We start from the raw sequence: 12,456 nt of genomic DNA, 5'->3' as shown, positions 1-12,456 counted from the left end.
TCAATTAATAAGCAAAGGTGATCACTTGCTTTTCCTGGCTGAGAATGGTTTTAAGGGCAGTGAGGGGAAAAGATCATGAATAAACTTGGCATTGCAAAAGGGATAGGGTAGGAAAACATTCAAAGCAGCAGACTTGCTTTAGTCAGAAAACACTCAGGTTCCTCCACCGGTTACAAGAAGTGCCAATAAGCTGCACAAATCAAAGAACACTGAGGCTGTCTACAAGAAGGGTCAGAGCCGTCTCTATTTCCTGAGGAGACTGTCCTTTAACATCTGCCAGACGATGCTGAGGATGTTCTACGAGGCTGGGGTGGCCAGTGCTATCATGTTTGCTGTTGTGTGCTGGGGCAGCAGGCTGAGGGTAGCAGACACCAACAGAATCAACAAACTCATTTGTAAGGCCAGTGATGTTGTGGGGGTGGAACTGGACTCTCTGACGGTGGTGTCTGAAAAGAGGATGCTGTCCAAGTTGCATGCCATCTTGGACAATGTCTCCCATCCACTCCATAATGTACTGGTTAGGCACAGGAGTACATTCAGCCAGAGACTCATTCCACCGAGATGCAACACTGAGCGTCATAGGAAGTCATTCCTGCCTGTGGCCATCAAACTTTACAACTCCTCCCTTGGAGTGTCAGACACCGAGCCAGTAGGCTGGTCCTGGACTAATTTCCGCTTGGCCTAATTTACTTATTATTATTTAATTATTTATGGTTTTATATGCTATATTTCTACCTATTCTTGGTTGGTACGACTGTAATGAAACCCAATTTCCCTCAGGATCAATAAAGTATGTCTGCCTGTCTGTCAAAATTCTGCACTCTCATAGTCATTGTCTACATTTAGCTGACAGGTATATCAAATGTTGGTAAACCCCTCTTGACATTTCAATCCCAAATTAACAAATGATTTAAAATATATTTAATAACCCTGGCTCTCAAGCATGAGACAGGTTAAGACATCCAAACCGTCACCAAAAAAGTGTTAGAAGATTTGCTGAAAGGGATTAGAATAAAATAATATAAAAGCTTCATTCTCCAGGGATTAAGATTACCTAGCCTTGCCACCATATAATGTTTTTAAGTATAGGTAATGTAATGCACAGTTAAAAAGGCAAAAAGCATACTGTCTGTGAGATAAATCACTATTTGGAGGCACTATTTTACTAGTACATTTTAAAGCATGACTCAAGTCCAACGGTATGAATATTAATTAGATATTAAGCAATTATTCCATAATCGAAACACACAATGCTGCAGATTTCTAATTAAAAATTTGCACTTCAATGAACTTTGAAGTCATACAAATCATAAACTGACAGCACTTTTCCATACTGCTCATTGTACATATTATTAAATCAACCAAAGAGAGCATTAAGGCAACATCTAAATTCTGTATTAGTTCCTTTCCACTAAAACAGGAAAAAAATTCTGTGGAAGAAGCAAGAAAAAAATCCCTGTAATGACAGAACAGAAGAGCAATTTGAAATATTATCCTTCACTTGTCAGCTAAACTCACCATAACTTCTTCAGCTTGCCGAACCAGTTCAGCTGTTTTTGCTTCCAGCTCTGCATTTAATTTCCTAATTATATATGAAATGTTACATTAAAATAATTTCATTTCTTACATAACACTGATTGCATATTCAAACTAAAACAGAATTCAGACAATGAATTAGCACATATAGCATATAAATTAATGTGGAAAAATATTCGTACTTGTACTCTTCTTCTTTAGCAAGTAAATCTGGAGGAGCTTTCTTTCCTGAAGCTGATGGAAAGGAGCCAGGTCTACTGGAAAGAGCTTTCTTTGCCTGGATTTAAAAGAACCCAAAACCAATACAAAAAAAATCATTGAACTTCTTTTTGTATCAGTGGTGAAAAAAGAAATAAATTGATGAAACACAATCAGGAAAACCTGAACAAGTAATTATGAAACATGCTGTTAGGTTGAATCTATTACAACAAGCTGTAGTCTGGATATGTGAAACATAACACTCCCTACTTACATACACTTCATGTTCATTCTACAGTGAAAGTCTGGTTAATCTCTGGCAGGCTCAGGATTTTGGTGGTGCTGGACAAGATGATATTCCGGACTATCGGATAGTTTTTTTTACACTCCAACACACCTTTAAATCATTTTTTTTAAACAAAGATGTTACGCAGTAACACTTCAGTGAACCTGTTAATAGAACATGTGAGAAGGAACAAGGGAGTGAGGGAACTGGGTCTGCAGCAAGTGGCCAGAGAATGAGCACACACATCCTCAACATGTGCATAGGAACCAGAGACCCAGCAAGTAGATGGGACGGTACAAAACACAAAGTACACTACAGATGCTGTGTTCAAATCAACACGTACAAACAAGCTGGATGAACTCAGCAGGTCGGGCAGCATCCGTTAAAATGAGCAGTCAACGTTTCGGGCCGAGACCCTTCGTCAGGACTGAAGGAGGGGGCAGGGGCCCTATAAAGAAGGTGGAGGGAGAGTGGAAGGTGCCAGGGGAAAAACCAATCAGAGGAAAGATCAAGGGGTGGGGGAGGGGAAGCAGGGAGGGGATAGGCAGGAGAGGTGAAGAAGGATGTAAGGGGAAAGCACTATGGGTAGCAGAAGGCGGCAAAATCATGAGAGAGGTGATAAGCAGCTGGAAGAGGAGGCAGAGTGAAAGTGGGATGGGGGAAGGGGGAAGGGAGAGGGAGGGAATTACCGGAAGTTGGAGAATTCGATGTTCATACCAAGGGGCTGGAGACTACCTAGACGGTATATGAGGTGTTGCTCCTCCAACCTGAGTGTGGCCTCGTCATGGCAGTAGAGGAGGCCATGTATGGACATATCCGAATAGGAATGTGAAGCAGTGTTGAAGTGGGTGACAACCTTATATCCCCTTACATTCCTTCTTCACCTCTCCTGCCTATCCCCTCCCTGCTTCCCCTCCCCCACCCCTTGATCTTTCCTGATTGGTTTTTCACATTGCACCTTCCACTCTCCCCCAACCTTCTTTATAGGGCCCCTGCCCCCTCCTTCTTCAGTCCTGACGAAGGGTCTCGGCCTGAAACGTTGACTGCTCGTTTCAACGGATGCTGCCTGACCTGCTGAGTTCATCCAGCTTGTTTGTACGTGTTGATGGGATGGTAGAAACCTAAGTCCCAATTAATGGGCAGGGAGGGCAAGATCTTGGACCTTTGTGAGGATGTGTTTCATGGGAACCTCGGACCCAGAAAGTGGACAGGAATAGTGCCAAATATCACCTGGTGAGTCAGATGACAAGCCACTGGAATTTCCAAGTGGTCAAATGGATTATCAGAGTGCTGTCTATTGTATCCAGTGCTCCAGACACAGCTCCTCTACACTGGTGAGACTTGATGTAAATTGGGAGATCGCTTTGTCGAGCACCTCTGCTCCATCTGCCAAAACCAGAATTTCCCAGTGTCCAACTATTTTAATTCCTATCGTTCCGGTTCCAACATGGTCTCCTCTTTTGTGACCATGAGGCCATTCTCAGAGTGGAGGAGCAACACCATATATTCCATCCAGATAGCTTCCAACCTGATGACATGAACATCAATTTTCTCCTTCCAGCAATTTTTCTCCCTCCCCCTTCCCTTCCCAATCTGGCTTCTTACCTCGTCACCCACCTATCAGACCTCCTTGGTACCTCTTCTTCTCTTTCTCCCATGCTCCATTCTACTCTCCCATCAGGTTCCTTCTTTTGCAGCCCTTTACCTTTTCTACCTATCACCTTTTAGCTTGTCCTTCTTCCCCTACCCCTACCTTTTCATTCTACTGGCCTCCCCATTCCTTTCCAGTCCTGATGAAGGGTCTCAGTCCCAAACATGAACTTTCCATAAGTTCATTTCCTATTCATTCACAGAGATGCTGCCCACAGCACTTTGTGTGCATTTATCATGAGTTTTACCATATTCAATAAAAGTATATTTATCGCCTCTGCATTTAGAGAGTGGTGCACTGCTGGAGGTGCAAACTTTCAAACAGGGTGTTTTGAAAATGATTAGGTAGGTTCCTTGCAGAGTCCCACCAAAATTCTTTCTCAACTAAATTATCTTTGCTGCCACTACCGTTCATCATCAGTTTTCTTATAACAGTGCTAACTTCCATTCATGCAATGCCTTTTCGGTACAAAGCATTCCACAAATGTTAACTTTTTTAAAAAATACATTAGATGATATTACAGCAGATGAAAATAAAACTTGGTCAAAAGTGGGTTTTAGGGAGTGACATAAAAAAGAATTGGAAAAAATGAGAGGCAGAAGTACTTTGGAGAGAATTCCAGAGTACAAGGCCTTGACAACTCATGGCACTGCTTTCAGCAATGAAGTGATTAAATTGAAGCTTGATAAAGAGGATAAAATTGGAAGACTGCTGATACCTTAGAGGTAACTGACATAGAAATTATAAGGAATGAAGCAGCTGAAGATAATAAGGGTGTAGCCAACAAAGTAATAACTATGTGATGTTTGTTTATTGGGAGCAAGATAGACCAGAAAGTGCAGGAGTGATGGAAAAACCTGAAATAGGAGCGAAGTAGGTGACTCATCTACCTTGATACAACCTTCCTGCCCTATCCACATATCTACTGTATTTATGTATCTCAATTTTGAATTCAATTATTCAGTAAGCCTCAACAACAATCCAGGATACAGAATTTCAGAGATTCCCCATGGTCTGAGTGAAGAAATCTTTCCCCATTTCACTCTTAAATGGCCAGCCTCTTCATCCTGAGATAATAAAGCCCAGTTCTGGACTCCACAGTAAGCGAAAATATTCTTTCTGTAGTCACCCTGCCTGGCTCTTTAAGAAGTTTGTATGCTTCAACTAGGTCACCCCTCATTCTTCTAAATTGTGCAGAGGGCTAGTAGAACATAGAGCAACGCAGCACATAAACAGGCCCTTCGGCCCAGAATGTTGCAGTGAACTAATATTCTGGTCGGCTTAATACCATTCACCCATTATTCATGAATCTTTGCTGTGCTTCCTCCAAAACTAGAAAACAAGTACAGTATCTTATTTAGAAACCAAAACAAAAAGTGTACACATTATCCCAGGTGACTTTCATCAAGGCCCTATATAATTATTAGAAAACATTTTCTTGTATTCAAGCCTCTTCCATTGCCTGCTGCATCTATAATTCAATGAAAATTATGAGGCAGACAGCAGAGTTTTGGATGACCTTTACTGGGAAAAAAAGAGGCCATCCAAAACTGCAATAAACAGTTAAGTATTGAGGTAACAAAAGCATGAATGAGACCTTCAGCAAAAGAGCTGAGGCACAAAAAAAAAATCAAATAGAAATGAACTGTCTGTCTTTGTGATGGCATGTATATAATGAACTGAAGTTCATCTTAGGTGAAATATGATACTACTGTTGCAAACAATCTGATTGAACTTTCTTACAATTGCCAGGAAGATAAACGGGGTCAATAGCTGGAGACTGAAGTTTGTGTCAGGTTTAAGTTTCAAGAGTATTTCAATGAATGCAAACCACTTTAGAACATCAAACACCCAATGTGCAGAAGAAAAAAAACATGCAAACAATAAAACTAAGCAAATGACATTCAGAACGGAAATTCACGAAAGTGAATCCACAGCCATGAAGCCAGTTGATGGCCAAAAGTTGATTCAAGAGAGTACAATAAATATTTTTTATATGGTCTTGCTTAATGACCCAACATTATGACATAAGTGTGACTATTCACCAAAAATAAGTGCCATTGTTATGGAAGAAAATAACCTCAGTATTTTCTGGTCTTATCAGCCCGTGTTTGTCTTTATTTTGTTGAAATTTAATCTGCATAAGTCCCAGCTATCGTGGTGACAAACCTACATTGATCAAATGACAGTGAATAAAAAACCTAATAAACATTAACCCATAAACACAAGTGATTTTGCAGATGCTCAAAATCCAGAGCAACACACATAAAAGCCTAGTGGAACTCAGCAGGTCAAGTAGGATCTATGGTAATGAATAAACAGTTGATGTTTCAGACCGAGACCCCTCATTGGGCCAGGAAAAGAAGGGGAAAGATGCCAGAATAAGAAGATGGGGGGATTGGAAGGAGTACAAACTGGAATGTAATAGGTGAAGCCAGCTAGCTGTGGGAGGGGGATGGAAGTAAGAAGCTGGGAGGTAATAGGTGGAAAAGGTAAACAGCTAGACTAGAAGGAATCTGATAGGAGAGGAGAGTGGACCATTGGAAAAAGGAAAGGAGTACAGAAAGGAAGGGGGGGGTGATAGGCAGGTGCAGAGAAGAGAAGCAAGAGGGGGCCAGAGGGGGAAATTAAAGATGAGGGAAGAGGGAGGTGAAATTACCAGAGGATGGAGAAATTGATGTTCATGCCATCAGGTCAGGATACAACTGAGACAGAATATGAGATGATGCTCCTCCAACCTGAAAGTGGCCTCATCATGGCAGTAGAGAAGGGCATAGAGCAACATATCAGAATGGGAATGGGGATTGGAGTAAAAGTGTTTGGCCACCAGGAAATCCTGATTTTTGAGAATGGAGCAAAGGTGTTCAACAAAGGACCCTGAATGGAGGCAAGGGAGGAGGAGAATGGGCAGGTGTAGCACTTTTTCCACTTGCAGGGTTAAGTGCCAGTAGGGAGATTAGGTGGGAATTATGGAGGGAGTGATCCCTGTGGAAATCTGAAAGCATAAAGGAGGTAAAGAGGTGTTTGAAGAAGGCAGAAGTTGTGGAGAATGATGTGCTGGATGTGAAGGCTCATGGAGTGGTAGGTGATGACAAGATGAATCCTGTTATACCAATTAAGGGATCCCTGTTATCCCTGTCCCTCTATCCCAGTTAAGGTGGCAGGAAAATGAAGTGAGGGAGGATGTTCAGATGGTGGAAGGGAACCGGTAGGGTCTAATGTCGAAAAAGAAGCGGAAAGCTTTAAGGTCTTCTCGAGGGGGAATAGAACTGTAAAGGGATTTGTACACGGCATTATCAACAGCATCAACAGAGCTTTACGAAGAGGTATTTCTCACAGGTCTGTGGCAATTATTTAAAAAGAGAGCTTCGCGGGCGTACGTCCATTGTACGGGGCCTATCAGTATAGAAGAGATAAGCAGAGCAGCCATTGTCAGGAGTAGGCCAGTGGCGAGACTAGAAGCGACAGGCTTTGAATCAAAAGAAGCTTCAGCTCTGTGTAAGGCACCTGTTAAGGTTTCCTTTTAGTTTTTTTTCCTCTCTTACTGTACTATTTAAATAGCTGTGGTGTATTCTTCATGCCAGATGTTGGAGAACTGGAAGACCCAGAGTATCCCAAGGAACTACAACTGTGTGAAGTGCATCCGGCTGCAGCTCCTTGAAGACCGTGTTAGGGATCTGGAGCAACAACTGGATGACCTCTGGCTTGTATGGGAGAGTGAGGAGATAATTGATCAAAGTTACAGGGTTAGTAGTCACCCCAGTGTTGCAGGAGACGAGTAGCTAGGTGACTGTCAGGAGAAATGGAAATAGGCAGTTAGAGCAGAGCACATCTGTGGTCATTCCCCTCCTTAATAAGTATATCACTTTGGATACTTTTGTGGGGGATGACCTCCCAGAAGAATGCCACAGCAACCGAGTTACAGGCACCAAGCATTTGGCCATGATGCAAAAGGGAGTGGTAGTGAAAGGGAGCTCAATAGTGAGGGAACAGGCAGGAGATTCTGTGGACGTGAACAGGACACCCGGATGGTATGTTGCCTCCCAGTTGCCAGCGCCAAGGACATCTCAGATCACATTCACAACATTTTGCAGAGGGAGGGAGAGCAGCCAGATGTCTTGATACATATTGGTACCAATGACATAGGGAAAAAAAGCAAAGAGGTCCTGAAAAGAGTATTTAGAGAGCTAAATAGAAAGCTGAGAAGCAGAGCCTCCTGCTGGATTGCTACCTGTGCCATGCGCCAATGAGGGCAGAAACAGGCAGATAAGTGCGTGGTTGAGAAGCTGGCGCAAGGCACGGGGCTTCAGGTTCTTGGATCACTGGGATCTCTTCTGGGGGAGGTATGACCTGTTCAAAAATGACAGGTTGGACTTGAACCCCAGGGAGAACAATATTCTTGCGGGCAAGTTTGTTAGAGCTGTTGGGGAGGGTTTAAACTAATTTGGCAGGGAGGTGAGAACCAGAGTGAAAGGACTAAGGATAAGACAGATGGTAAAAAAGTCAAGATAGCATGCAGTCAGACTGTCAGGAAGGGCAGCCAGGTGATGGGACTTAATTGCAGACAACAGGCTGAGTATCAAAACATTAGGGATGCAAAATCAGAAAGGATAGCAAATACAATACTCAAGGTGTTGTATCTAAGTGCACATAGTACAAGAAATAAGGTGGATGATCTTGTTGCACTACTACAGATTGCCAAGTATGATGTTGTAGCCATCACTGAATGGTGGCTGAAGGATGGTTGTAGTTGGGAGCTGCATGTGCAAGGTTATACATTATATCAGAGTGATAAGGTAGGCAGGCAGAGGGGGTGGAGTGGCTCTACTAGCAAAGAACGGCATCAAAACAGTAGAAAGATGTGACATAGGATTGGAAGACGTTGTGGGTTGAGTTAAGAAACTGCAAGGGTAAAAGGAAATTGATGGCTGGGAGGTGGACCACAGGTTACAACAGGAACTAGAAAAGGCTTGTCAAAAGGGCAAAGTTATGGTAGTCATGGGAGATTTTAACATGCAGGTCAATTGGGAAAATCAGGTTGGTAATGGATCTCAAGAGAGTGAGTTTGTTGAATGCCTAAGAGATGCCTTTTTAGAGCAGCTTGTCATTGAGCCTACTAGGGAATCAGCTACACTGGATTGAGTGTAATGTAATGAACCGAAGGCGATTAGGGAGCTAAAGGTAAAAGAACCCTTCGAAACCAGTGATCACAATATGACTGAGTTCAACTTGAAATTTAATAGGGAGAACCTAAGGTCTAATGTAGCGGTATTTCAGTGGAGTAAGGGAAATTACAGTTGTATGAGAGAAGAGTTGGCCAAAATAAATTGGAAGGAGATGCTGGCAGGGATGTCTGCAGAGCAGCAATGGCACGTGTTGCTGGGAAAAATGAGGAAGGTGCAGGACATTTGTATTCCAAAAATGAAGAAATACGTACTCAAACAGTAAAATAAGAACAACAAAGGGAGGTCAAAGCTATTGCAAAAGCAAAAGAAAGGGCATACAACAAAGCAAAAATTAGTGGGACGATAAGAGGATTTGGAAGATTTTCAAAACCTAGAGAGCAACCAAAAAAACTTATTGGAAGGGGAAAGATGAAACAGGAAAGCAAGCTAGCAAATAATATCAAAGTGGATAGTAAAAACTTTTTCAAGTACGATAAAAATAAAAATGAGAGTGGATATAGGACCACAAGAAAATGAGGCAGGAGAAATAATAATAAGGGACAAGGAGATGGTTGATAAACTAACTGTGTATCCTGCAAGTCTTCGCTGTAGTAGATACTAGTAGAATGCCTGATGTTGTAGTGTGTGAAGGAAGAGAAGTGGATGCAGTTACTATTACAACAGAGGTGTTCAAAAAGCTGAAAGATGTAAAGGTACAAAAGTCACCAGATGTACTGCACCCTAGGATTCTGAAAGAGGTAGTGCTGGAGATTGTGGTGGCATTAGAAATGATCTTTCAAAAATCATTGGACTCTGGCATGCTGCCAGACTACTGGAAATTTGCAAACGCCACTCCACTCTTTGAGAAAGGAGGAAGGCAGCAGAAAGGAAATTATAGACCAGTTAGCCTGACTTCAGTGGTTGGGAAAATGTTAGGGTCAATTGTTAAGGATGAGGTGACAGAGTACTTGGTGACACAGGACAAGATAGTACAAAGTCCACATGGCTTCCTTCAGGGAAAATCCTGCCTGACAAACCTGTTGGAATTTTTTGAGGAGGTTACAGCAAGGATAAAGGGGATGCAGTGGATATTGTATATTTGTACTTTCAAAGGGCCTTTGACAAGGTGCCACATGAGACTGCTTACCAAGGTAAGAGCCCATGGTATTATAGGAAAATTACTAACATGGTTAGAGCATTGGCTGATTGGTAGGAGGCAGTGAGTGGGAATAAAAGGATCCTTTTCTGGTTGGCTGCCAGTGACTAGTGGTGTTCCGCAAGGGTCAGTGTTGGGACCACTTGTTTTTATGCCGTATATAAATGATTTAGATGATGGAATAGATGGCTTTGTTGCCAAGTTAGCAGATGATATGAAGCTTGGTGGAAGGGCAGGTAGTGTTGAGGAAACAGGTAGGATGCAGAAGGACTTAAGACAGATTAGGAGAATGGGCGAGAAAGTGGCAAATGAAATACAATGTTGGAAAATGCATGGGCATGCACTTTGGTAGTAGAAATAAATGTGCTGACTATTTTCTAAACGGGGAGAAAATCCAAAAAATCTGAGATGCAGAAGGACTTGGGGGTCCTTGTGCAGAGCACCCTATAGGTTAACTTGCAGGTTGAGTCGGTGGTGAGGGAGGCAAATGCCATGTTAGCATTCATTTCAAGAGGTCTAGAATACAAGAGCAGGGATGTGGTGCTGAAACTTTATAAGGCACCGGTGAGGCCTCACCTTGAGTATTGTGAACAGTTCTGGGCCCCTCATCTTAGAAAAGATGTGCTGGCATTGGAGAGAGTCCAGAGGAGGTTCACAAGGATGATTCCAGGAATTAACTGGCTATCATATGAGGAACTTTTGATGGCTCTGGGTCCATACTTGCTGGAATTCAGAAGGATTGGGGGGAGGGGGAGAGAATCTCATTGAAACTTTTCGAATGTTGAAAGGCCTAGACAGAGTAGATGTGGAAAGAATGTTTCCCATGGTGGGAGAGTCTAGGACAAGATGGCACAGCCTCAGGATAGAGGGCTGCCCTTTCGAAACAGAGACACAGAGAAATTTCTTTAGCCAAAGGGTGGTGAATTTGTGGAATTTATTGCCACATGCAGCTGTGGAGGCCAGTTCATAAGGCAGAGCTTGGTAAGTTCTTAATTGGATATGGCATCAAAAGATATGGGGAGAAGGCCGGAAACTGGGGTTGAGGAGGGGGAGAAAAGGATCAGGCATGATTGAATGGAGGAGCAGACGATGGGTCAGATGACCTAATTCTGCTCCTATGTCTTATGGACATCCATGGTGAAACTGAGGTGATCAGGACAAAAGTATTGGAAGTTGTGGAAAACAAGATCATGGGAAGTATTGCAGATGTAGGTGGGAAGTGACTAAACCAAGGGGAATAAAATGGAGATGAGGTACACAGAGTAGGCAGAAACAATGGGCCTACCTGGACAGTCAGGTTTATGATTCTTGAGAAGGATATAAGAAACTATGCAGTTGGTGGCAGTCCATCGGAGATCTCCAGGGTTGATGAAGTTGGTGATGGTGACTCAGACAATTTCTTGATGGCCCTGAGTGAGGTCCTTTTCAAAGAACAAGTAAGAGAAAGTGTCTGGCCTCCGTAAGCCAGAGGTCAGTCTGCGGCTCTGATGGTGAGGCTTCCATTAATGCAGAGAGGGTGAAAGGCAGTGCGTTCGGAGGAGGTAAGGGAAGAGGAGTGCTGGTCGAGGTCTTGAAGTCTCGTCGGCAATTAGAGATGAAAAGACACAGGGTAGGCAGAAAACCGGAGCGGGGTGTCCAAGACGAGGAGGAGTGTTGGAGATGTGAGAGGAGGGCATGGGTGCAGGTTGGGGAATCCGTGCCAAAGACGCGGCAATAGGGGGGTGGGGGTGGGGGTGGGCGGGAGGGATGGGAAGTGTTGGTGGCGTCGAGAAGAGGGGAGAGTAGAGGTGTTCAGGGAAGGTGGGGTGGGAGGAAGAACGAGGCTCCGACGACCCAAGAGGTGACGAGGGAACCTGGCAGTCCCGGGGTTGGGGAGTAGTGGAAGGGGAAGAGGGGCCAATATTAACCCATGTTTAGCTGGTGCTCAGATAGAAATCTTAGCCCCAGAAGGTTGAAGTCCATGAATTTAATTCACGGAAGGTTATATATTTAATAAGCATCAAAGGGCCATCTGAAGCCCATGTCCCCTCGGGCCTGGGGTTAGGCCCCTGTGCAGCTCCACTCCCTCTGCTCCAGTAAAAGGCAGGACACACCAGCGAGTGACCCAGTTTCGGGAAGTGACTCCCGGAGAAGCCCCACTGTCCCCACCCCGCTCCTCACCGAGCCCACCGGCCGCCGCCGACTGTCCATGGCGTCTCCGTCGTCTGGTTTCCAGGGTGACGCGCTACAGAAACGTCGCGAGGTTTGCAGCAGGCGGGAGGATCGCCCGCTGACCAATGAGCTGTGGCGGAGACCTGACGTCATAGATAGTCGGACTGATTTGAGAACAAAACCTGTCGGGTTTTGGAGCGGGTGGGGGGTCCATGGACGATGTTTATGTGCGCATTTCAGTAGGACCATGGCCGACCCCCTTCCCCTATCAACATGTTATCCCTCTGCTTTGACTTTATTCAAAAATCAAACA

General features: G+C 43.9%; 1 protein-coding gene across 6 annotated transcripts in view; it reads right to left on the bottom strand.

Moving 5' to 3' along the window:
• tex9 (testis expressed 9) overlaps positions 1-12,221 on the bottom strand; it is a 91,940-nt gene extending 79,719 nt beyond the window's left edge. For 3 of the 6 annotated variants that reach the window (XM_073032886.1, XM_073032885.1, XM_073032888.1), the window contains exons 1-3: positions 12,153-12,221; positions 1,719-1,813; positions 1,519-1,582 (exon numbers count right to left, since the gene is read on the bottom strand). In XM_073032886.1, coding sequence (XP_072888987.1) covers positions 1,519-1,582; positions 1,719-1,813; positions 12,153-12,182 — 189 coding nt within the window. In that variant the 5' untranslated portion in view covers positions 12,183-12,221. Of the gene's footprint in view, positions 1-1,518; positions 1,583-1,718; positions 1,814-11,277; positions 11,414-12,152 lie in introns of all 6 variants that reach the window. The other 3 variants (XM_073032889.1, XM_073032890.1, XM_073032891.1) reach the window with 3 other exon arrangements.
• Positions 12,222-12,456: the final 235 nt, after the last annotated feature.

Source organism: Hemitrygon akajei, chromosome 30, assembly GCF_048418815.1.
Source record: "Hemitrygon akajei chromosome 30, sHemAka1.3, whole genome shotgun sequence".
Taxonomy (NCBI): Eukaryota; Metazoa; Chordata; class Chondrichthyes; order Myliobatiformes; family Dasyatidae; genus Hemitrygon; species Hemitrygon akajei.
The sequence above is the reverse complement of the archived record's forward strand: the minus strand, read 5'-3'. Positions and strand labels throughout refer to the sequence as shown.